Source organism: Mustela nivalis, assembly GCF_964662115.1.
Source record: "Mustela nivalis genome assembly, chromosome: 5".
NCBI classification, from domain to species: Eukaryota; Metazoa; Chordata; class Mammalia; order Carnivora; family Mustelidae; genus Mustela; species Mustela nivalis.
Window position 1 is genome coordinate 80,107,387 of NC_139024.1, and position 26,889 is coordinate 80,134,275.

Sequence of the window (26,889 nt, forward strand, 5' to 3'; positions counted from 1 at the left end):
GTTTGTATATCTTTTTGAATTCATGTTTCTGTTTTCTTCAGGCAAATACCCAGTAGTGGATTAAAAGATCGTATGATATTTCTATTTTTCATTTAAAATTTTTTTAAATTTAAATTCATTGTAATTGACATATAGCATATTATTAAGTTTCAGAGGTAGAATTTAGTGATTCATTACCTGCTTTTTACACTCAGTGCTCATTCCATCAAGTCCCCTACTTAATACCCACCACCCAGTTACCTCATGCCCCCCACCTCCCTCTATTTTAAAATTTTTAAGGAAACTCTTTAGTGTTTCTCACAGTGGCTGCACCTATTTATATTTGCAATCAATAGTGCACAAAGATTCCTTCTCCACATCCTCATCAACACTTATTTCTTGCCTTTTTAATATTAGTCATTCTGACTGGTGTAAGGTGATATCTCATAGTGGTTTTGATTTGCGTTTTCCTGGTGATTAATGATGATGAGCATCTTTTCCTGTGTCTATTGGGCATCTGTATGTCTTATTTGGAGAAATGTCTATTCAGGTCCTCTGCTCATTTTTTAATTGGATTGCTTGTTTTTCGTTGTTGTTGAATTGTATGAATTCTTTATATATTTTGGTTATTAACCCCTTAAGGGATATGTCATTTGTAAACATCTTCTCCCAGTCACTGGGTTCCCTTTTCATTTTGTTGATGGTTTCCTTTGCTGTGCAAAAAGTGTTTAATTTTGGTGTAATCCCAATTGTTTATTTTTGCTTTTGTTTCCCTTACCTAAGGGGACATATCTATAAATACATTGCTAAGTTTGATGCCCAAGAGATTACTGCCTGTTTTGTTTTAGGAGTGTTATGGATTCCGTTTTATATTTATCTCTTTAATCCATTTTGAGTTTATTTTTGTACATGGTATAAGAAAGTGGTCTAGTCTCATTCTTTTACATATGGCTGTCCAGTTTTCCTAGAACCATTTACTGAAGAGACTATCTTTTCCCTATTGTATATTCTTGCCTCCTTTGACCTGTACTAACTGACCATATAGGTATGGGTTTATTTGGGGGCTCTCTGTTCTGTTCTGTTATTCTAGGTGTCTGGTATTGTGCCAGTACTGTACTTGTTTGATTATTGTCACTTTGAGGGTATCATGAAATCTGGGAGTGTGATACCTCCAACTTTGTTCTTTGTTCTCAAGTTTGCCCTGCTATTTGGGATCTTTTGTTGTTGTTTAAAAATTTAAGTAGTATTTGTTGTAATTCTGTGAAAATGCTTACTGGTCTCTTGACAGGGTTCCATTGAATCTATGGATTGTTTTGGGTATGATGGACATTTTGATGATATTCTTCCAGTCTATGAGCACAGTATACCTTCCCATTTGTTTGCATCATCTTTATTTTTGTTCATCATTGTCTTACAGTTTTCGGAGTGTAGGGCTTTCACCTCCTTGGTTAAATTTACTCTTAGATATTTTATTCTCATTGGCACAAATGTAAATGGGGTCCTTTTCTTAATTTCTGTTTCAGCTACTTCGTTATTAGAATGTAGAAATGCAACAGATTTCTGTGTATTAATTCTGTAGCCTACAACTTTACTGAATCCACATATTTGTTTTAGTATATTTTTGGTGGAGCGTCTAGGGCTTTCTCTATATAGTATATAATCTACAAACAGTGACAGTTTTATTTCTTCCTTATCAGTTGGGATGCCTTTTATTTCTTTTTCTCATCTGAAGTCTGTGACTGGGACTTCTAATACTATGTTGAATAAAAGCGGTGAGAGTGGACCATCCTTATCTTGTTACTGATCTTGGAGGAAAAGTTCAGTTTTTCACCATCAGGTATGATATTAGCTGTGGATATCATATGTGACCTTTATTCTGTTGAGGTATATTCCCTCTTAAGCCTGCTTTGTTGAGAGATTGTTTGTTTTGTTTTGTTTTATCATGAATGGGTATTAAATTTTGTCAAATGCTTTTTCTGCATCTATTGGGATGCATCTGTTGAGATTTTTATCCTTCAAATTAATGTGATATATCATATTTATTTTGTGAATATTAAATCTCTCTTATGTCCCTGGAATAAATTCTACTTGATCATGGTGTATGATATTTTTTTTCTTTTAGTGTACTGTTGAATTTGGTTTGCTAATATTTTCTTGAGGATATTTGCATCTGTGTTCATCAGAGATATTGGCCTGTAGTTCTCTTCTTTTGTAGTGTCTGTCTGGTGTTGCTGTCAGAATAACGCAGTCTTAGAATAAATTTGGGACTTTTCTGTCCTTTTTTATTTTTATTTTTTAGAATAGTTGGAGACTAGGTATTAACTCTTCCATAAATGTTTGATAGAATTTACCTGTGAAGCCATCTGGTCCTGGACTTTTGTTTGTTGGCAGTTAATTACCCAAGTCAATTTTGTCATCAGTAATTGGTCTCTTCAGATTTTCTATTTCTTCCTGATTTAGTTTTGGAATATTGTATGGATTTATCCATTTCTTCTAGATTGCCCAATTTGTTAGCTTTTTTTTTTTTAATACTCTTTTACCATCCTTTGTATTTCTGTGGCATCAGTTTCCTCTTTTGTATCTGATTTATTTATCTATTTGTTTTTTTCTTGAGACTGGCCACAGGTTTATCAATTTTGTTGGTCTTTTTGAAAAACTTGCTCTTGGTTTCATTAATCTTTTCAGTTGTTTTTATAGACTTTATTTCATTTCTTTCTGATCCAATCCTTATTATTTCCTTCTTTCTACTAGCTTTGGGCTTTGTTTTTCTTATTTTTCTAGCTAAGTTAGAAAGAGAACCTCCTTTTGTTGTAACGTTAGGCTATTTTTTTGAGGTTTATTTCTTGGGTTAGGCCTGTCATGTTATAAACTTCCTTCTTAGAACTGCTTTTGCTATATCCCAAAGATTTTAGACCATTGTGTTTTCATTTTCATGTGTTTCCATGTATCTTCTGTTCTCCTCTTTGACTTGCTGGTTGACCCATTGGTTCTTTAGTGGTATGTGCTTAGCCTTCAGGTGTTTGTGTTCTTTACTGTTTTTTTGTTTGTTTTGTTTTGTTTTGGTAATTTGATTTCTAGTTTCATACTTTTGTGGTTAGAAAAGACGCTTGATATGATTTCAGTCTTCTTAAATTTACTGAAGCTTGTTTTGTTGCCCAACATGTCCTCTGTTCTGGAGAATATTCCATGAACACTTAAAAAGAATATGGATTCTGCTGTTTGGGAATGGAAAGTTCTGTCTGTATCTGTTAGGTCCATCTGGTATAATGTATCATTCAAAGGCACTATTTCCATACTGATTTTCTGTCTAGATGATCTATCCACTGATGTGAATACCATGCCCTATTATTATTTTATTGCTGTCAATTTCTTTATGTCTGTCAGTAGTTGTTTTCTATTTAGGTGTTCCTATTTTGGGTCCATAGACATTTACAGTTGTCATATCCTCTTGTTGGATTGATACCTTTATCACTATGTAGTGCCTCTCTTGATCTCTTGCTTACAGTCTTTATCTTCTAAGTCCATTTTGTCTGATATAGGTATTACCACCCTGACTTTTGTGTTTTCTGTGTGTTGGGTTTTTTTTTTTTTTCTTTTTTCCCTTCCATTTTTCTGTCCCTCCACTTTTAGTCTGGTTTGATTCCTTAGGTCTGAAGTCTCTTGTAGGTAACATATAGATGGATCTTCTTTTCTTCTTCTTCTTTTTTTTAATCCATTCAGTAACTCTGTGTCTTTTGATTATAGCATTTCATCTATTTACATTTAAACTTGCTGGGTAGAGTATTCTTGGTTGCAGGTTTTTTTTTTCTTTCAGCACTTTGAATATCCTACTCCTTTCTGGCCTGCAAAATTTCTGCTGAAAAATTGGGTGGTAGCCTTATGGGGTTTCTCTTGTATATAATTGTTATCTTTTGTTGCTTTAAAATTCTTTCTTTATCATTACAGTTTGCCATTTTAATTATCATGTGTCTTTGAGTTGACCTCTTTGGGTTCATCTTGTTAGGGGCTGTCTGTACCTCCTGGACCTGAATATCTGTTTCCTTTCCCATATTAGGGAAATTTTCAGCTGTTCTTCCTTCAAATAAGTTTTTGTTCCTCCCTCCCTCCCTCCCTTTCTTTCTTTCTTCTCGTAGGATCCCTATAAAGTAAATGTTATTATGCTTGATGTTGTCACTGAGTTGCTTTAGCCTGTTTTCATTCTTTATTATTTTTTTTGCTTGCTTTTGATGTTTAACTTGTGTTTCCTATAGTCTGCCGTTGATTCTCTCCAGGGAATTTTTTCAGTTACTGAATTCTTCTTCTCTGACTGGTTATTTTTTTATATTTACTATCTCTTTGTTGAAGTTCTGAGACCCTCCACTCTTTTCTCAAGTCACCAAGTATCTTTATGACCATTACTTGGGATTCTTTATCAGTCATATTGCTCATCTCCATTTTACTTAGCTCTTTTGCTATGATTTTGTCTCATTCTTTTATTTGGGAAGTATTCTTCTGTCTCCTCAATTTGTCTAACTCTGTGTTTCTGTGTATTAAGGAGGTCAGCTATGTCTCCTGATCTTGAAAGTAGTGACTTTGTGTAAAAGAGGTCTGTGGTGTCCTGTAATTTTGTACCCTGGTACAAAATCAGGTTTTCCACTGAGTGTCTCCTGTTTGGGCTGTGTGCCCCCTACTGTTGTGACTAAGCCATATTTACCTACAGCCCAGGTGGCTGCACTGACTTGCTTTTCCTCCTAAAGGCATATTGGGCAGGGTTTGGTCCCTACACAGTTGAAAGGCCTCTCTGAGGTTGCCTAGAGCTCATTGGTGGGTGAAGTTGGGGTCAGGCTATTTATCTACCATTAGCCTCTCTGCCATAACTACAGGACTTGCTTCCTGTGTGGGCAGCTAAAATGTTCAGCTGCTGGATCTGCAGACATGCTGGTGTGTTGGATTCCATCTTCCCCTTTCCCCTGAGTAGGAGCCACTTTAGTACATGTCCCTGCTGGGGCTGCATGTGGGGAGTGTTGGGGTAGAAGCTGTTTTGGAGGATGCCTGCTGAGGTGGGTTTACAGGGAATGTATACAGCAACATAGATGGAGAGTGTTAGTTCTGGCTCCAGCAAGTGTCCAGCAATCGAGACTGGAGGAGGGGAAGAAAAATGGTGTCTGTCAGCACTATTATTCTTGGAGAAATCTGAACATCCCTCTCCCTCCAGTGCATATTCTGAGATTAGTAAATAAATCTTCATGTATACCATAGGTATGTGTCTCTGGTTGAAGTAATTATTATACTGGCTCATTAAAGATGGGGACTCAGATTCCTGTTGCCCTTCAGTTCTCTTGGCGCTAAGCCCACTGTTTTTTTTTTCCTTTTTTCCTTTTTTTTAAAGATTTTATTCATTTATTATAGAGAGGGAGAGAACAGAAGGGAGAGGAAGTCTCTCTCTCTCTGCCTGCCTCTGCCTACTTGTGATCTCTCTCTGTCAAATAAATAAATAAAATCTTTAAAAAAAAAAAAAAAAGGGGAGAGGAAGAGAGAATCTGAAGCAGACTGTGCTGAGCACAGGTCCTGACACAGGGCTTGATCCTACAACCATGAGATCATGTTCTGTGTCAAAATCCAAAGTCAGTGCTCAATCAGCAGAGCCACCTAGGTGCCCTTAGCCCACTGAATTTTAAAACTCCCAAAGTTAAGCCTCATTGGTTTTCAAAGCCAGGTTTTATGGGGACTCATATTCCTAGTATAGGTCCCTAGTGCCTAGAGTGCTTGGCATGGGGTCTGATCCTCTCACTTCTTTGTGGTGTCCATCCTGCTTGTGGTTAGTTTCACAGAGGGGTTTGGTTCCCAGCTATGTCTGTGCCCTTCTACCCTTTTTTTTTTTTTTTTAAAGATTTTATTTATTTATTTGACAGAGAGAGATCACAAGTAGGCAGAAACACAGGCAGAGAGAGAGGAGGAAGCAGGCTTCCTGCTGAGCAGAGAGCCTGATGCGGGACTCGATCCCAGGACCCTGAGATCATGACCTGAGCCGAAGGCAGCGGCTTAACCCACTGAGCCACCCAGGCACCCCCCTTCTACCCTTTTCAGTGTGGCTTCCTCTCTAGGATTAGTCATGGGAGGTCTGTTCTCCCAGTCTTCAGGTCATTTTCAGAGTTAGCTGCATATTTGTAGTTGTTACATCAGAGTGTCCATGGGAGAAGGTGAGCTCAAGATCCTGAGAATTTGTAAACACATTTTATTAACATGCCCTTATATAGTAAGTATGCTAATAATATACCAGCTTCAAAAGATGAACCATTTCATAGAAACATTAGATTCCCTAAGTAAGCCACCTAGAACTCATTTGTAATATTTGGTAATTTGTGAAAATTTTACTTATACAGCAGGTCTGGGAATACTTTGGGATATAAATTGTGGTATATAGCAATGGTCTGTGTTATTGCTCTAGAACAGAGAGGATAGAAATTACATGGCAGAGTTAGATAATCCACTATTTTTGAGAAGTTTGAGGGTCTCTTTTCAGCATTCTTTAATTTTGGTGCCTTAAGGCCGAAAGTAACTTTTTGGTGAGTAGCTCAATTAGAAGAACTGAGTATTTAATGATAAAAACATATTCTTTGGGGCACCTGGGTGGCTCAGTGGGTTAAGCCTCTGCCTTCGGCTCAGGTCATGATCCCAGAGTCCTGGGATCGAGCCCCACACGGGGCTCTCTGCTCATCATGGAGCCTGCTTCCCTTCCTCTCTCTGTCTGCCTCTCTGCCTACTTGTGATCTCTGTCAAATAAATAAAATATTTTAAAAAACCATCTTCTTCACTTGTTTAAGATGTATAGGATCTTTTTAAAATTAATCTGAGATTGCTCCTTTATTACTTATTAAGTTCCTTTGCGCCTCATACAGTGCTTATGTGCTTGAGGGTAAATCCTTCCTTCCTCCCTCTCCTGTTCGTGTGTTTTCTGTCTCTGACACTGATAAGAAAGGAAAAGTGAACAAGTTTCCAGAATTTTCAAATAAGTAAAAAATAGAGATTGAGACGGGCAGGAAAACATTTAGAAGAGAATTGATGAGAAGGATCTGCTAACGGTTGCTGTGTGTCTGAGTCTGTCTTTAGTGAGGCATGCTGGGAAGGCGGAGACTGGCCTCACTAACTAACATTAGTGGCGGCCTTTATGGCCAATGGAGAGAAGGTGCTGATGGCTCCTGCACACCAGGAAGATGAATTCATCTCCCTGTTATGGAGGAGTGTGAAGCCATCAGAAAGCAGTTGTCCAACTTCTCTCTCTACCTAAAACCTCAGTCTTCAGCCTTGCTCTCTTGGGAGGACATTTTCCTACTCAGAGCCAACATCAGTCTTTCCACCTGTGCCAGGGAAGCCTGATTTCAGACTTTCTCCATGACTTCGGTTCCCTAGTTGGCCCTTCCTGGTTCACATTTTCAAACCCTCTTTTTAAAAAAAGCACTCTACCTGGATTTTGCTGCTTCCTAGGCTATCATTCTAGTGTCCCTAGTTGTTTCTCTTACCCACAGTTTCTTGGAGTTTTTCTCTATCAATGGATTTACTCCATTCACTTACCATCCACTCACCCACTTTGCCACTTGTCTTCCAGCTTTTCTGGCACCATTCTACCAAATGTGCTCTCAAAGACCTACTTCTGAGATTTAGGTTCTGAATGCAGAGAGTTTGAGTCTTCATTTTTCTTGATTTTTATGCAGCCTTGGACAAGAGCTACTGTCCATTCCTCACATCTTAGACCTTGGTCCTCCATCTAAGGGTCTTCATCTGTCCAGCACATTACCTCTGTCTGTGGGTCCTCATCCTCCCTGCTGCCCCCAAACCCTGTCCAAGGCCTGGTCCTCAGTCTTTTTCACTCTTTCTCAGTAGTTTCTCCCCTCTAGATTTCATTCAGCCCAACTGCTACAAGTACCTCTGCGGCATGAGCATGTCTACATTTCCAGCTCTGGAACCCATTTTTCCCTTCACAGAGTCATAGGCTTTTCCATCTCTGTGCCTTCTGCTCTTACTGAGCCTTTGGTCCAGTATTCTATCTCTGTAGGTTTCCCTTTATCATTTTGACTAAATGAAGAGATCCTGGTTAAGATAAAGTAAGCATTTCATTCAGTTAATAATGGGAAACACCTACATTACCCCTTACAAAGACTCATTTTGTATTTCTTCTCCTATGTATAACTCAAAGAAATTTTACTTTGACTAATGAAATAAATATTTCTTTAAGGTCGGTTTCCACCAAGCATGAGAACAAATACCTCGTATATGCATCCAGTTCGCAGTCATGTTTACTGTGCCAGGGATAGGTCTTGGCACATAACCGGTGTGCAATATATTTTTGCTGTAGGAAAGAATAAATGAAGTAAGAAATGACCATTAAAGATTTGCCAGTAAGTTATCAAATTTTAACTAGGTAATTGGATTTTTGAAAAATTTTCTCAAAATATATGTTCTTTTTCAAAAGTTAAATGATTAACATTCAATATTCTTTGAAGATTTTAAGAATGACATTTGTAAATGTTTTATTTCAGTGGTTTTTTTTTTAAAGGGCTGTGCTTTTTAAAAAAATTTTTTTAAAGGTTTGATTTATTTATTTGACAGAAATAACACAAGTGGGCAGAGAGGCAGGCTGAGAGGGAGGGGGAAGCAGGCTCCCTGCTCAGCAGGGAGCCTGATGCAGGACTGGAGCCCAGGACACTGAGACCATGACCTGAGCTGAAAGCAGAGACTTAAGACTCACTGAACCACCCAAGTACCCTCAGTGGGTGATTTTTAAGGAAAATTTCAGGATATCTGTTGGTAATTAATGAGCGTTCCTTTAATTTTCTCTATTTTGATTGTCGGGTTTTTTAAAAATGAGAGCATTTTGAGTATTGATTGTTATTTTAGCATAATTAATGTTAATCTTCTAAAAGTGTTTAAGGTTTTCTAACTGTAATAGTAACATGCATTCTTTATTGAAGGTTCATAAATACTGAATACCCCAGTTAAAATTTGGCTTATTTCTTTATATACCTTTAATATGTATCTGCACACACATACACACTCACATTTTTCCCTCTATAAGATTGGATCTCATTGATACAGCATTGCATATTTGTGGTCTCTTACAGGCTTTTGCTTATATTACGAAGTATTCTCCTAAATGAGATATGCATTTTAATGACTTTTTGATATTACATTGTATGAATTTACCATCATTTATTCAATGACTCTGTTATTTTAATGGTATTAAAATAGCTTAACATATTTCAAGCTAATATACATATACTCATCAATAAAAATGTTATTACTAATGAGTTAAATTTTAGTGAGAACATATTTATATATTGCCAATATATTAATTCAGTCTGCCATGATATAGAACCATAGACCTTCTCACTGTATCTTCACATGTCTGAAAGAGAAAGGAAGCAAACTCTCTCGTGTCCCTTATAAAGGCACTGATCCCATCACGAGGACACCTCCCTCATGATCTTGTCTAAACTTAATTATATCCCAAAGGTGCTGTCTCCAAATACTGTCAGATTGGACGTTAGGTCTTCGGTAGATGAATTTTGTTTGGGGAGGGAGATGGACACAGTTTGGTCCATAGCAGCCAACAGTGAGAACTATTTCAGAAACTATTTGTTGTTCCCTAAGTAACATTTTAAAAACTAGGACATAGAATTGTTTTCAATTATCCATAGGTAAGATTATCTGAAAATCTTCACAGAAAAAGTAAAAATTCTATTTCTTCTTCATCATGGAATATATAGTTAAATTGTGCATTATTGGCGTAAAATGGAAGTGTGAAATTACATGAAATTACTGAAATGATTGTATTGTCCTATTTTCTGAATGTTCATAGTTCCAGAACAACTGCAAGTGGCTCTTACTATCTTTTATGAGAAGAGACATTAGAGAGTTTCCTATTCCTGTGTGGAAAATAATAGCCAATTTTATGGGTGATTATTATCACTTACCAAAGTTTCTTTTAAGATTAGTCTCATTCTGTCCATAAGTGATACAACTAATAAAAAAGGCTTACCATCTTATAGTGCTTTATATTTTTTGAAAAACCATTGTATAACATCATTTTTTTAAATGTCAGTGATAGATTGATCTTATAACAATGTCACTAGAATAGAATAAATATGATCTCTATTCAATATTGAGAAACTTGAAGCTTGGAGAAATAAAGTTATCTTACCTAGGGTCAAAAATTCGGTTTGGGGACACCTGGGTGGCTCAGTGGGTTAAAAGCCTCTGCCTTCGGCTCAAGTCATGATCCCAGGGTCCTGGGATCTAGCCCCACATGGGGCTCTCTGCTCAGCGGGAAGCTTGCTTCCTCCTGTCTCTCTGCCTGCCTCTCTGCCTGCTTCTGATCTCTGTCAAGTAAATAAATAAAATCTTAAAAAAAAAAATTCCATTTGGATCAGTTCTGTTACTTCAAGTCATATTTTCTGTGTGTTCAAAGAATCTATTTTTTTGGTCTGAGTAATGGTAATTAATCAGAGAAAGATACTTTAAGATGGTTACCTTTGTAATTACATAGAAAAGTGAGCAATTAGAGGATATATCTTGTTAATGTCATTCGAAAATTCATATTAGCATCCTTATTTAAAAATATCATTAAATAGTGGTATATTTTAAATGGTCATTTAAAAGCACTATTGAGGCACATGGGTGGCTCAGTCAGTTAAGTGTCTGCCTTTGACTCTGGTCATGATCCCAGGGATCGAGTCCTGTTTTGGGCTTCCAGCTCAGCAGGGAGTCTGCTTCTCCTTCTCCCCGTCTTATGTTCTCTCTGTCCCTCTCTCTCTCAAATAAATAAAATCCTTTTGATAAATAAAAGCACTATTAATTTGTTATTATGCTTGGCATCCTGTTATTGTTCCTTTTTAAGTTTTTAGAAACTTTATTTTAACATTGTTGTCCTGCAGGATACTGTTATATAGCCAATAGGATGTATGACCAGTAGAATATTATATTTCTTTTATATAATATAGTTTCAGAATCAAATAATTGGTTTTCTTAACATATGAGTTGTTGCAGTTAGAACCATGGACTCTTTGATACTAAACAAAGCCACTGCAAATTCAGTTACTTTTTATTTTTGGCTGCCAGTTTGGGCTGGTAAGATGGCTTGGCCTGTGTATATCAGAACAGAAGTCAGTAATAAGGTCTCTTTCACAATTTCTTGACTTTGCTGTTGTAGTGGGAAAGCAGCTGTAGGCTCTCCATATGCAAAGGGGCATAGCTGTGCTCCAATAAAAGAATTTACAAAGACAGGCAACAGCCATATTGGGCCTACGGGTCCCACTTTGCTGACCCTTGGATTAGAATATCAAGTGAAATACAGCTCTTCACCATAATATTTCCCTATTATATGTCAGCTGCTTTATTACTTAAATTCTATTCTTTTTAACTTAATGCTTTCATTTTGCATGCTACTGTGCTTTTATATTGTCAGCTACTTTTGTAGGCTTTCTAACATCCATACATAGCTTTCCAACATTGTTGTCAAGACCCCCAAATGTCATCAATTGAACATTTACTGAGTCTCAGGAATGAGTGGTGGTAAGGAAACGAAGGTACTGGATTTAAAGAAAAGATAGACTCCCATGGATTTGGGTGGTCTTGGAACTTATTAAAGGACATAGAACTTGAGCTGACCCTTCAAAGACCGCAGGGAAATTAAGTATTAGAAAAAAGAGAAGAATATTTAGGGGCACCTGGGTGGTCGGTCCGTTAAGCCTCTGCCTTCAGCTCAGGTCATGATCACAGGGTCCTGGGATCGAGCCCTGCATTGGGCTCCCTGGTCAGTGGGGAACTTGCTACTCCCTCTTCCTCCCTCCATGATCATGCTATCACACACACACTCTTTCTCTCTCTCTCCCTTTCTTTAAATTAATTAAAAAATTTTAAAAAAGGTAAAAAGAGAGGAGTATTATTATTTTTTTAGAAGAGTTTTTTTATTCATTTGACAGAGCACACAAGCAGGGGGGAGTGGCAGTCTGAGGGAGAGGGTGAAGTAGGCTCGCTGGTGAGCAAGGAGACTGATGTGGGGCTTGATCCCAGAACCCTGGGATCATGACCTGAGCCAAAGGCAGACACTTAACTGACTGAGCCACCAGGTGCCCCCCTAAAGAAGAGTATTTAAATAAATTATTGACAAAGGGAAGCTCCCATTTCCCATACTGTTTCATCCCTAGTTATATGGAATCCCACCACAGAATGGTTCTTTTCAAGATCATTTCCTGGGTTAAAATGATGAAAAGTGTGACTTTTTTTTTTTATATATTAAGTTATGTTAGTCACCATACAGTACATCATTAGTTTTTGATGTAGTGTTCCAGGTTTCATTGTCTAGGGATTCCTTCTCATTATCTCTCATCCTTCCACCTGCTTCATGTGGTAGATAAGGGAAGCACACAGACTGCCCTGGGAAGGTCTTAGAGCTGTGCTCTCTCTACACCACTCTGGCAAATGGACTTCTCTCCATCTGGGTGGTGTGTTTTTCCTTAGTGCCTCCTTTAGCCTTTTCTGGGCATCCACATGCCAGGTGGGTATGACCCTAAAGAGGGTTATAGGAGACCACCAACTTTCCTGGACTTTAAGCTACCTTTAAGCTTAAATGTATAAATGAAAGAGTCTTCCATGGGGATCTTTGTTAGCTCATTAGGGATATAACCTAGGATTTGGAATTAGAGGTATTTAAAAAGAGAGAGAGAGAAGCTGTAAATTAGCATTTATTTCCCTTCTGTTGCATATATTTTCCTTTTGGAGGTTAGCTAGCAGGAGAAGTAGCTGGCAAGAATAATGGGATCTTGCCATCTTTCAATCTTTTTGCCTCTGTTATGATTACATCTCACAAAATAGCGCAGACCAAGTGAATATATGGGTAAGAAATTGATTCTGGAAGACAGGGCCCTATGTGGAGAGAATGAAGCCCTTGTAGTGGGGTAAGTCTCCAATGACTCTTCTCCTTGCATAAATATAGCTATAGGCCAGGCAGGTGACCACCTAGATTTAGCAGTATGTTCTAGGCTTATTAGGGTATCTGAAGAGCCAGGGAGTCTGTCTCCATAGCCTCAGGCTATGTAAACAAGTTCTCTACAAAAATGGCAGTGCTTTTGCATCTTTATTACAGTTTCTGGCTCTTGGTGCTAGGATTCATTTTTAAAGCCAGAATAAGATCACATTAAAATGAGCAAAGCTCTAGGACACTGATTTTTAGCTTCTGATTGGTCGGATTGTGTAGTTTCATTTCTTTTTACTTCAGAAGAAAGTGGGTGCATCTCAGCGTTAAGTAATAGTCATGAATATTATACTATTTGACCACAATGGTATGATGGAGAGGATCAAAGAACATGCAAGAATGGGAGCATTACTATAAAGGGACTGTGTTGTCATTTGGAATTAAGGTTGGGAAAATCTTAATGGAATCATTAAAATCTAGGGACTAAAATAAAAATAAAGACCTGTACTCAATACACTCTGGCTCTAGGGACCTGGCTTGCCTGGAAACAGAGGAAGAATTAGGGAGTGAGTAAAACTACAGTGTTTGATGTTGAGCAGAAAAATGTGAATGGATTTTATAAGGAGACCACTATGAGCTTGAAGAGGATTAGCCTCAAAAACAGACCATAGGAGAATTAGAAAAGAACCTCTCTAAATTTAGAACCTACCAGACATTAAACAGATAAAAGAGGCCTTTAGGAAGAGTTAGGACCTAGATGCAAAGCCTCTCTTCCCCTGGGACACTCATGTAGGGCATACACTTACTCTGAGGTTTTTCTCCTGACACTCACTCCCAAGCTAGACTGGGCCATATGGAAAACTCCTTGCTATTCTCTTTGCTGTTTTATTTGTAGCAGAGTCTTCAGGTGCAACTTTTAAGGTTGGGGTAAGGTAAAAGTAGCCAAGTAAATCAATCTATGAATCCAAAACAATACATGAAGCTTCAGTATTTAGTATTTACCATAGCCAATATTATGTGTGTTGAAAAATATCAGTCCAAATGAAAGAATTAACTTCCAATAAGAAAAGAATGTGGTTTGCTGAATTGCTTCTCCTTTTTCAAAATCATGCAGGTAATATATGCTTTAAACACTAAAAATGATGAGCATGAATCTGCAATCCAAGCCCTCAAAGATGCTCATGAAGAAGAAATCCAGCAGATTCTTGCAGAAACAAGAGAAAAAATACTGCAGTATAAAAGCAAAGTAACAGAGGAGTTAGACCTTAAGCGAAAGATTCAGGTTTTAGAAGCATCATTAGAAGATCACATAAAAATGAAGCAGCAGGCTTTGACAGAATTTGAAGCTTATAAGCACAGAGTTGAGGACATGCAACTTTGTGCAGAAGCCCAGCATGTCCAACGCATAGTAACCATGTCTAGAGAGGTTGAAGAGATTAGAAGGAAATTTGAGGAAAGATTACGGAGTTTTGGACAACTCCAGGTACAGTTTGAGAAAGACAAACGCTTGGCCTTGGAAGATTTGCGAACTGCTCACAGACGGGAGATCCAAGAGCTGTTGAAGTCACAGCAGGATCACAGTGCCTCGGTCAGTAAAGGGCAGGAGAAGGCAGAGGAGCTGCACAGAATGGAGGTGGAGACCTTAAACCAAACCTTGGAAGAGCTAAGACTTGAACGGAAAAAGCTCATTGAGGATTATGAAGGCAAGTTGAATAAAGCTCAGTCTTTTTATGAGCATGAGCTTGATACTTTGAAAAGGTCACAGCTTTTTACTGCAGAAAGCCTACAGGCTAGCAAAGAAAAGGAAGCTGATCTTAGAAAAGAATTTCAGGGACAAGAAGCAATTTTACGAAAAACCATAGGAAAGTTAAAGACGGAGTTACAGATGGTACAGGATGAAGCTGGAAGTCTTCGTGACAAATGCCAAAAGCTTCAGATAGCACTTGTTACAGCAGAGAACAGTGTTCAGGTAAGTAAAGAATGCCACATTAACATACAGATTTTTACCCCTCAGTTTTGTCTTTATCTTTCCAATTAGACTACTTTAACTTTTTTTTTTCCATTTTGCTTTCTCCAACTTTTGCTTTGTGAGAAAACCAATAAAGGGATAATTTGTACTACTCTGTAGTTATTATTTCCAACTAGAACTTCAGATATAAAGAATAGTTAAAATCTTACTGATTATGACAGGATTTTATTGAAATATCATGTTAATATTTTTCACAAGTGACTTGGGAGAGTTAAAATATTGGACTTTGGGTTTAGTTGTGTTTTCTTCCTTACCTTCATTAATAATGGTCTACCCAGACAATGAACAAAAATTGATTGCTTTATAAACCTGAATTAAATAGGCATATGTCACATTTGAAAAGAAGGCCAAGAAGTCCCTACAAATTTTGTTTTATTGGCATAGAAAATTTCATAGCTGTTTCTATACAGTATTTGAGTGGATTAGAAGCGGTAGAATAGTCTTTCATGATTGCGTCATATGATTTATGAAGATAAGTTAAAAGTGTTATCAAAACAGATTTAAAAGTAGGTATTATTAACTGTGACTTTTGATTAAGAGAAAGTTGATGCTTGTAATTTAAGAGAATTATTATCATTAGCTTAGCTAATTAGGTCAGCATCATTCTTGCATATTAATAATGGCTATTTGATCATTCTTAGGTTCTTCAAAAACAGCTTGATGATGCCAAGGAGGGAGAGATGGCCTTGTTGAGCAAACACAAGGAAGTGGAAAGTGAGCTAGCAGCGGCCAGAGAACGTTTACAACAACAAGCTTCAGACCTTGTCCTCAAAGCTAGTATGTGTGACCACAGTTCTTGGTATATTCCTCAGCTAAAACCAACACTGAAACGTTAATTCAAGAAAAAATTTGCCTTTCCTACTCATACTTTAAAATTAGACTCTAAACATGTTGAATGTCTCTAACTTCTTCTTAATCATAAGTAAGATAAGCAAATAATAACTTATTAGGAATATATATTTATAAAAAATTTAAGAGTTAGCAGCAATAAATCACTCACTAAAAACAATGAAGCATTCTTTCTAAGGGCTTTTATTCTTTAAAAACATACGTTTAAAAAAATCCATATGTATTTAAATTACCCTATATGTGAATCACAGTATCTCATTTCATTTAGTTTATTAATAGGGATCACTTTACATATAAAACCTGAGTTGTCCATTCTACTATGGCTAATGTGCTCCTTTCTTAGCCCTTACTACAGGAAGTGCTGACCCATGTCATATGCCCAAGTATTTATGGTGCCAGGTAAAGCCATTTGAACTAGTTCTCTGAGGATGCCATTTGATTGGCTCATCAGTGAATCCCATACAACCTTTCCCCTAAGTAGGAGTTTTTCAACTTTAATGTGTACAAAATCACCCCAAAGTGCTTGTGCAACCACAGGTGCTGGGCTCCAGCTTCAGAGCTTCTGAGACAGTAGGTCGGGGATGTTCTTCACTGCCAGCAAGGGCTCCAGGTCTCCTGGTCCAGAGCACACTAAGGATCACTGCCCTAACACAAGCTTTCTGAGACCCTTTTTCTCATTCTCATTTTTCATCTTTCTCTCGTCCACTCTGCTTTTTTTTTTTTTGGTTGCCATTTATTCTTTCTTTGATAACCTCACTGTCCTTATCTGTCTCTTAATCCAGCTTAGTTCTTTCTCACTTCTCTTGTTTAAAATAAATTCAGTTTCAACAAAATACCTCCCTGCCATATTTACTGTCTACATACAGATTTGTCTTTTATGAGAATTTGAAAAAAGAGATTAGAAAAGAACAGATTACTCATTTTAGCGCCATAGTATTAATCAGTGCATTCTCTCCTTCTTTTACTCCTAAGGATTTTATATACACCCCTGAGGAGTTGCTTCCACTTAAATTTTTTAGTTGGAAATCTTAAAAAAAGATTCTTGAGTATGGCAGGTGGGGCAGGGACATCAGTAATGTGAAACTGAACTTCTTTCTAATTTAAATAGTCTACTTGGATAAGTATTCCCATGGCAAGTATTTCTATTTTATACAGTGAAGAAATCAAAGTACAATTTGTATATGCAGACTATTTATTTCCCTCAGGTAGTAATCACAATTGTGTCATTAAATATAAACTGTTTTGTACCACAATGTAATAGATTTTAAAGTGAAGGTTTTCTTTTTGGGGCATAGGTCATATTGGAATGCTTCAAGCAACTCAAATGACCCAGGAGGTTACAATTAAAGATCTAGAATCAGAAAAATCAAGGGCCAATGAGAGATTATCTCAGCTTGAAGAAGAAAGAGCTTTTTTGCAAAGCAAAACTCAGAGTCTGGATGAAGAGCAGAAGCAGCAGATTTTGGAACTGGAGAAGGTAAAAAGCAGTGGAATCCATCTACCCCTGCCACCCACCAAAGAAAGGAAAAGAAAAAAAAAAGTTCAGTTTTCATCTTTTTCAAATCTGATTTAAAGTATTTATGCCAAATTGACAATAACAGTCCATCTCTTAATTCTAGTAAATTTTCGTTTTTGAGAAAAATGATATACAGCTGAACTATCCCATATTGTGTATATGTTCAGAATATTAATAGTTTATAATGTAAAAACTCAAGACATGTCAACCTATTTCAGCCAGAAACTGAATAAATTCTTATTCCAGTGGCATGTACATTTGTGCTTAATCATATATGTTTTTGTACTAATGAAAAATATTATTGCATATCCACCTAGGAAATTTCTGTAAAACAAAAGAACAAAAAGCATCAAGCTCTGAAAATTCATATACCAACATATTGAACTTCTAGATTAAACAAATAAGACATATCATTTGTAGAGTAATTGCTAAATATTTATTGGAGTTTTTCAGATATTTACAATATCGAGTGGGAGTTTTGGATACTTCTTTTTCTTTCCCTCAACAACCAAGCATATTCAAAACTTTGACCCTTGTTCATCTCCCATTCACTCCTTACCCAAGTGTCATGTGGTTTCTCTTACCACCACTCCACAGAATCTGTGTTTGTCCCAGCCTCGGTGACATCCTGGTTGCTGGACTTGGTGAATCTTGTCCTACTGTGGTACTTACTCCTCTCTGATTTACAGCATCCCTGTTTTGGTGTTTCACACTCTCACATGTTTTCCTCCTGTCTCCTGGCCTTGCAGTCTTGTTTTGCAGCTTCCCTTCTCCACCTGTTCCCTAATCATTGATGCTCCCCAGCATTTTCACCTCATTCTATAGGCTCATCCATTCTAGTAGCATAAAATTTGTTCAGGGATCGCTCCCAAATCTGATGGTATAGGCCCGATCTTTTCCCTAAACTTAAGACATGAAAGAGTTAGTTAGTTAGTGCTATGTCTCTGACTCCCACAAGATATGTTGGTTTCTCACAAACATTTCAAATCAGCATATCTAGAACTTTCTTCCCTCAAAAGTACTGTATTTTTTTTAACTCCTTTTTTTCAACCAGTAGCACGACAGTCCATCTAGTTTGGTAAGTCAGTCATTATTGATTACTGTTTCCTTAACCTCTTATCTGTTACCAAGTCCTGTTGTTTTTCTACTCCTTTAATGTACTATTCCATCATCTGCCTTCATACCCTTTTACAGATTCTAGGTTTAGGTTTAGGTCATTGTGGCCTGGATTCAGTTACAATTTCCTAGCCTACTGCCAACGTGATTGTTGTCAAAAATATGTCGGTTATGTAATTGCAATGATTCTCATTCCTACCATGATGAAATGCAGACTCCTTAGCATAAAAGACCCTTTCACATCATTTGACTCCTGCTTCCTGCTTAGCCTTATCCCTCACCACTGTCAGCCACGTATCTTCTGTTCTGTCCACACTGCTCAGCTCCATGGTCTTCCTATCTTACTTGAACTTGACCACCTGGCAGACTACCATCTTTCAGAATGCTGGAAATGTTGTGAATTTAGGCTTTTGACATCAGATCTAGATTTGAAACTTTCTCATCTTTCATTTCCTGATGGGCTTGTGAGAATTAAATGAGAGAATGTGTCATCAACAGCTCAGATGTTTTCTCTTCTGGAAAGCTTTCCTTGATGTATGTGTGCATGTGTGTGTGTCACTGTCTCTCTCACACACACACATCCTTTCCCACCCCTTCCAGGTTCTCTCTCTTTCCCTCTCTCTCTCTCTCTCTCTCTCACACACACACACACACACACACACACACATGCACATGCTGATGTACATCCTTTCTCATCTGTTCCAGGTTAGGCTCCTTTACTGTATATTCTTACAACACATGATATATACTCCTTTCATAGAATTTATAAAATTATATTGGCACTGTCTGTTGCTTTTTTCCCATCATTAGACTGTGACTGCTTAAAAGGCATGTAACTGGCACTCAATAAAGATTGGATTGAATAATATAATCTGAATGGGTAAATTGGTAAGCCATTTTGTGTGCAGCTTTGACATACGAGAAGCCTTTCTCTTAAGCTCACAGATGTACTAACTTGTACTTAGTTCTAACCTAGTAATAGTCTATTTTATCACTTGTGTTAAAATTATTCATTTTGCCTGTGCTACCCTGTCATTTTCTGAGAATACTGATGATGTAGTCTCATGTCCAAAGTCTAAATCCCATAGTGCTCAGTTTTTTCAAGTTTATGTATTTATTGAGTATCCAGAATACTAATAGCATTAATGAAAAAAAAAGGTGCAATTATTGATCTTTATTTGCTTTAATTTTAGAAAGTAAATGAAGCAAAGAAAACTCAGCAAGAATATTATGAGATGGAGCTCAAAAACCTGCAAAATAGACTCGAAGGGGAGGTAGCTCAATTAAATGAGGCTCATTCTAAGACTTTGGAAGAATTAGCTTGGAAGCACCACATGGCAATTGAGGCTGTCCACAGTAATGCAATTAGGGATAAGAAGAAACTGCAAGTGGTGAGTACAAATTCAACGTAGCCTTGCATTGGTAAACTGGAGCGGTTTCTGTACTGATCCAGTGTGACCCATACTGTGGAGTAAATGAGTTGCTTCATTCTGATGGCTGCTCTCTCATAATCACTGTGTAAATCATGATTCAAAGACTAACTTAAAAATTGTTGACATGGAATGTAGTTGATTAAATTGATATGAAGCATTCCTACTTTGTATAAGCTGTAGCAGAAACACATGCTTGATCTTGAGCTGTCTCCTCGTGAGACAACATCTTCGATGTGTGCTCCTCAGGAAGCCTCAGCTGCTTGAAGCACTTAGTCTCCTGTAGATGTCTGCTTCCTGTTGCATAGTAGAAAAAGCGAGGTGTCTGACAGATGTGGGCCTTACACTGAGCTCTTGGCTTATAGTTGCCTAATCTTGGGTCTCAAAAGCCACGCTTCAGGCTCCTCAGTGGACAAAGGAAGATAAAATCCATCTTGTAATGTTCTTATGAGGGTTAAGTGAGATAAAATGTTGAGAATTCAGACAAGTCCTAGCATATAATGACAAATAAATGTTAGTTATTAGTCCTTCTTACTGTGTGCCAGGCGCTGCAGTCATGTTTTCCATCTGTTTTATTTAATCCTCACAACACTCTCATAGGCTTAATTGCTCTACCTTTCTTCCTGGAGAGGAGGTAGAGGACAGAGAGGTTAAACACTTGTGCAAACACATGCAACTATAAGATTCAGTCAGGTCTTGAACTCAGGTCTCAGATATCAAATCCTAAGACATTTAACCACCACACATAGGCATGTATTCATGATGGTTGCTATATATTTTATGTAATAGCATTTTACAGTTTCCCAAGCTTTATTGTATATTTCTTATTACTTAAGACTTGGAGATTAATGTCATTTTAGTATGTGGGTGGTGAAATAGGTTTAGTAAACCTAAATGATGTATTCAGTACCACTAACCTAGTAAATAGAAGAGGTTGGATATGAATTGAGATCTTTGCCTCTATGTCTCTTCCTTTTATGATTCAGCTATTTGGAAAGAATATTCAACACCTGAACTTAATTAAAAATTCAGATAAAACTTCCTGTTAGAGTGTTATTTCTATCTAAACTTACTATTTTATGTTTATGTAGCTGGAGACAAAACTTAATGACATATTATTTCTCAAAATTGTGGTTGCTGTTTTCTCTATGCCAGGTTGCTATTCCGGAACAAATTTGTACAGCTTTAATTACGTGGTGGATGTGTGTGCTCACTGACTATACATATGTGCCAAGTGCTCAGAGATTTAGAGGGAAGGATTTAGTGGTAACTGCTGCTTCAGTTAGCTGTTCCATAGCTATTTTTTGTTACTATTTTTTCATTTCTACGTCCCTTATTCATCTTAGCCTTATCCTCTCTTTTCGTAGTATTTAACTTGCAGGTGTTCTGCTTTTTGTCTCTCTTTATTCCTCTGTATTACATTCTAAGTACTAGAATCAAGGCATCTTTCATCAATATCACTTTTGCCTCCTTACTTCTCCTAATTATCCCCCTGCCTGTTGAATTTCAATTTCTGAGCCTCCTAAAAATCTGCTTTATGCTATCTTTCTTTAAAATGTGGTTGCTATAAAACAGATGACATGAATTTCCTGTGTGCGAACATACTCAAAACTCATGATAGCTTTATCTGTACCGTTCTCTTTTCTCAAAATAACCTATCACTTGCCGCTTCATTCCTCTCTTGCTTAGCTAGCTCATTTCTGAGCATAAGCTCAAACCACCCTCCTTTTAGAGTAGTCTTTCTCCAATGTCAAGTTATCTTTTAAAGAACATTTACTGAAAGGTGAATTCTCCATTCCTTATTAGTATCAAAAGGGATTATATTTTCTTTCATAATTCTAGTTTATCCACCCTATTTGAAACTGAGTATGTAGAGAATCCATGCAGAAAAGAATTAACATAGCAGGCCTGAAGCTGCTGTTCTTAGAAAGGCAGGTGGCAATGTTGGCCCTTGCTAGTGTCTGGGAACTTGAATTTCAGGAGGGTTTCCACCATTCCCTGGTAAGGATGGCTCATGTGCCTAAAGCGTTTATGCAAACAATATGGTTTGTGCTGAACATCTGCTTTCCTTCTTGAAGTCTGGAAATTTGGCACATGCTAGTCAGAGGGTACCCATGTCATTAGCCCCCAGTGAGAAATGTGGGCACTGGGTCACTCATGAGTTTTCCTGATAGACAGCATTTCACATTATTGTCACAACTTTCTGGAGAGTCCTGAGTGACAGAACTCTTAAAAACTTATGCCTCGAAGAAAAAAAAAACCTTATGCCTGGTTTCCTGCAGACTTCGCCCTGTTGCCTTTTCCCTTTGCTGATCGTGTTTAGGGTCCTTTTGCTGTGTATGATGAACTGTAGCTGTGAGTACAACTAGATGCCGAATCCTGTGAGTCATCCCAGCAAATCCTCAAACCTGGACTTTGCCTTGGAACACCATAGAGCGCTGTTACCTCCTCTTCTTACCTTATGCTATAGAAACATTGAGCCATGTGTAACGTACCAGGTCTTTGTACTGCCATGGTTTTTGCACGGGTTTCTTCTCTCTTCGATTTCCCTCTTGCTTCACCACCTTTTCTTACTGATGCACTCCTTCAGACTTGACTTAGGGATTGTGTTCTATGTGCAGATTTCCTCACCAAGCTAGAACTTACCAGTTCTCCATCCATATACCCTTGAGTCCTTATGCTCATTTAACTTTCATCACATATTCTTTAGTTGCTTGTTATCTTTAGCTGATTAAGGACAGACCTCATGTTTTACTGCCTGTGTATCCCAAGTATTACGTAGCATGCCAAATAGTAGGCTCTCTTCAGTAACTATCTATTTTACTGGTCTTGCTTCTTTTGATACCTTAATTTTGTACTTGGTAATTCTTTTTTTTTTTAAATTTAATTTCTTTTCAGTGTAACAGAATTCATTGTTTATGCACCACACCCAGTGCTCCATGCAATACATGCCCTCCATAATACCCACCACCAGGCTTCTCCAACTTCCCACTGTACTTGGTATTGTACACTGTTCTTGACTATGTTCCAGTGTTCCAGAACTGTTCCTGGATTTTTGTTTTTTTATGTAAATATAAAAGAATTCTGTATTCCATAGATAGAATTGTTTTATCTCCCCAATTATCACTTATATCATATATTTCTGTTGCTGGCTCAGTTTGATCTAGAGAAGTCAAATATTCTTACCATTTAAAATAATTATTTAACCACATCATAAGTGATTCAGAATGATAGACTCTAAGCCCATAGGATTAATTAGAATAATAACTCCAGTATTACTGTTTAAAGATAGCAAAGCAAAGTATCAAAATATAATACAATGGAATACTATGCAGCCATCAAAAGAAATGAAATCTTGCCATTTACAGTGACGTGGATGGAACTAGAGGGTATTATGCTTAGTGAAATAAGTCAGTCGGAGAAAGACAACTCTCATATGATCTCCCTGATAAGAGGACGTAGCGATGCAACATGGAGGGTTTGGGGGTAGGAAAAGAATAAATGAAACAAGATGGGATTGGGAGGGAGACAAACCATAAGAGACTCTTAATCTCACAAAACAAACTGAGGGAGGCAGGGGGAAGGGGAGTAGGGATTGGGTGGTGGGGTTATGGACATTGGGGACGGTATGTGCTATGGTGAGTGCTGTGAAGTGTGTAAACCTGGCGATTCACAGACCTGCACCCCTGGGGCTAATAACACATTATATATTTATAAATAAAAAAATTTTTTTTAAAGTATCAAAATATAAAACAGAATGGCCTTTTTCTTGGAGTCTTTTGAAGTATATAATATTTGTTATCATCTTTTCCTAAGGAATTGGAGGAACAATACAAAAAGGAGAAACTAAACCTGGAAGAGGATAAAAGTCAACTTCAACAAGAGCTGGAAAACCTGAAGGAAGCATTAGAAGAGAAGCTAAATACAGCCAATCACGAGGCAAGAATTCTTTAGGTTTATCACCTGTATTATATCTTATCAGTAATATCTTATTTGGTAACATTGTGTATGTCGGTGAGCCTCACTGATGGTAAAATATCTAGAATAAAAATAATCACATGCTTTCACTGATGCTGAGTTTTTCATAATACATTGGTTATATCTCACCAGATAAAAATTTACTACTCAAAACACCAGACCAAGGTGCCTTTGTGAGGAAAAAGCAAAACAAGGATAACATCACTTTGTAAGAAAGAAAACAGAAGAGGTTTATCTACCTTTTGTAAAACAGTGACTTACTATCCTCTATACTGTATCTCTGTTTTAAAAGGAGAGACTTTATAAATTTATAACTTTTATAAGTTCTGCAGAGTGACATTAAAATAATTTTTAAATGCCATAAGAAAATAGTATTGTTTAGCTTAGGAAAGACTAAGAATAGAGTATAATAAGAATGTTATAAATCAAGAAGTTGTGAATAAAACAAATGTAAAGACAGTTTAAAAACTATAATATTGTTTGTTTTATTCCTTTCTCTTTACTGCCTGGGTTCACCTATGCCCTAGAATAGCCTCCCTGTTGTCTTCTTGTCCTTCATTCCAGTTCATCCTTCATGTGAACAGTCTTGTCTTGTAGAGTGCTCTTCCTAAAACAAGACCGTGCCTGGACGTATCTTGTCGACTGCTCCTACCTCACTAGCATCACCTCTACCAAAGTCTTTAAATCCTACTTTCTCATTACTCTGCTTCTGCTCAGGAAAACCACGCCAAAACATGAGTGCTCTAGGGCATGCTAATCATTTGCATTCAGCCTTCTTTAATTATCTTTAAACATTTATCCAGAGAGGCACCAATCATCACATTTGAAAATGATAGAATTAAGACTGTTGCAGATTGTCCCTGCTTTTAAGTGGAGCACCCTGTGAAACATTTTGTAAGCTGAAATGGTATAAAATGAATAAGTAGTTACCATTAATTTATACAGAAAAACTTTTGAGCACTCCCAAACCCCAAAACTAACCTCTCTTAGGCTTTTTTTTTTTTTTAAGATTTTATTTATTTCTTTGACAGAGAGAGAGAGACCACAAGTAGGCAGAGAGACAGACAGAGAGAGATAAGGAGAAGCAGGGAGAGCCTGATGTGGGACTCGATCCCAGGCCCTTGGGATCACAACCTGAGCCAAAGGCAGAGGCTTAACCCACTGAGCCACCCAGGTGCCCACTCTCTTAGGCTTTTCTGATACCTTAGGATCCTTCTTGCTAACAGATGCAAAGATGCTCACAGAGTTCACAACTATGGTGGCACGATACTGAGATGCTGAGTGTTCTCAGGATAGGGACTCGGCGGGGTTGCTCTCCCTGCTTGCAATGCGTACTGCACTGCCTCTATAAGGGCTTGTGATTTTACTTTTTGCCTTTTTCTGTAAAAGTGAAAATCTCTCCAGATTACTTTTGGTTAGCAAAAAGTAATATCATAGGTCTTTTATGAAAGTGAAGTGATGTAACATGAACTTTGAAAAAGCAAGGGATATAGCTATATTTGTATTGGCTCTGCCTCTCTCCTCTTGTCCAAGATAATTCACCATTGGCCCCAGATTTGCACACCTCTCCCAGAAGACTATGATCCTTGTAGTTATGGTGTCCCACTCTCATTAAAAGGCAGTTTAGCAACTATCTGTGTTTCTCAAGAAGGTCCCCCAGGGTCTACTCTCTGTTTGAAATGGTTTAAATATTTCTCCAGTCTACACACTGTAATTTCACTGAGAAGAATTCTAAGAAACACGTAATTGATTTTCCTTTTAGATATGTTCTCAGTTATGCTTTAGCACCCTGGTAATGTTTTGGTGCCATATTAGAATTGCTCCCCAAGAATCTGCCTGGCTCATCCCTCCACATGCACCTGCTGTTTCCTTCAGCCTGGACATCTTTTTACTTGTCCTACTTGGCTGGGTAGGATCTCTAGAGATAAGCTTTCTTGTTTTGTTTCTTGCTTTTAAAGTGAAGTTAAATACTATGCTTCTCTAAAGTTTTATTTTATAAATGCTCTTTAACTAGTTTAGGAAATTCTCTTATAATTCTAGTTTCTTAAGTTAAAAAGAAATCACAAACAGATGCTGATTTTTCTGTGTCTATTGAGATCATACTTTTTTTCTTTGTTAATGTGGTACCTTAGATTAATTTTAAGCCCCCATGTTGCATCACCACTTCCTCATATCAGGGAGATCATATGATAGTTGTCTTTCTCCACTTGACTTATTTCGCAAAGCATGATACGCTTTAGTTCCATCCATGTTGTCGCAAGACTTTTATCTTTTTGACTCATCATTTACTAAAAACTGATGCTATGATGGTGGATTTCTTTATTTCTTTTTACATTCTGTCAAGTTTTGCTTTGACTATTTAGAAGCTTTTTATATCCATACAAATATAAAACTCTTTAACTACTTAATAGATCATACCTTTTGTTTTAGTCTCTGTTGTTTGATACTGCATAACCAGCTTTCTTTTAGTTTGATATGACTGTTAAATCTTTTTCCATCGACCAACCTTTCATTGTTCTGCAACCTTATGTTTACACGCACCTCTTCCCAAACACATATGGTTGCATTTTATTTAGTCTGAAGGTTTTGCTATTTATTTAAGAGAGAGCAAGTGAGAAGAGGAGCAGAGAGGGAGGAGAGGGACAGGAAGAGAATCTTCAGGAGTCTCTGCACCAAGTGCACAGCACCTGAGATCATGACCTGAGTTGAAACCAAAAGTCAAACATCCAACCAATTGAGCCACCCAGGTGCCCTTGAATTTTTTTCCTTTTAAATAGAGTTTATTCCATTTATATTTATTGGATAGAAAGTAGGTATATGGAAAAACATGAGGAAAGAATTAGGGGGTACTTCATAAAGATGAAAATGATTATTTTAGAAAAAATTAAAGAATGTATTTTCTTCATAAGATGGATCTTAATACTCTTATAAATGATAAAACCAAAAACATAAGTAGGTCTACTGTGGATTTCAATGATCAATTCATGAAAGCCAGAGTCGTGTTAGGATATTAAAGGAAGCTAATGAGTCTAAAATCTCAGAT

The 26,889-nt window shown here is 37.3% G+C and overlaps 1 protein-coding gene across 9 annotated transcripts in view; it reads left to right on the forward strand.

Moving 5' to 3' along the window:
- The window catches only part of FAM184A (family with sequence similarity 184 member A), a 119,803-nt gene that overhangs the window by 39,465 nt on the left and 53,449 nt on the right, over nucleotides 1-26,889 (forward strand). For all 9 annotated transcript variants that reach the window (XR_014311976.1, XR_014311977.1, XM_082731425.1 and 6 more), the window contains exons 2-6: nucleotides 14,043-14,897; nucleotides 15,599-15,734; nucleotides 17,102-17,283; nucleotides 19,632-19,829; nucleotides 23,685-23,807. Coding sequence is in view for 7 of the 9 variants with exons in the window: in XM_082731419.1 (XP_082587545.1) it covers nucleotides 14,043-14,897; nucleotides 15,599-15,734; nucleotides 17,102-17,283; nucleotides 19,632-19,829; nucleotides 23,685-23,807 (1,494 nt within the window). In the remaining 2 variants the exon portion in view is untranslated. The remainder of the gene's footprint in view (nucleotides 1-14,042; nucleotides 14,898-15,598; nucleotides 15,735-17,101; nucleotides 17,284-19,631; nucleotides 19,830-23,684; nucleotides 23,808-26,889) is intronic.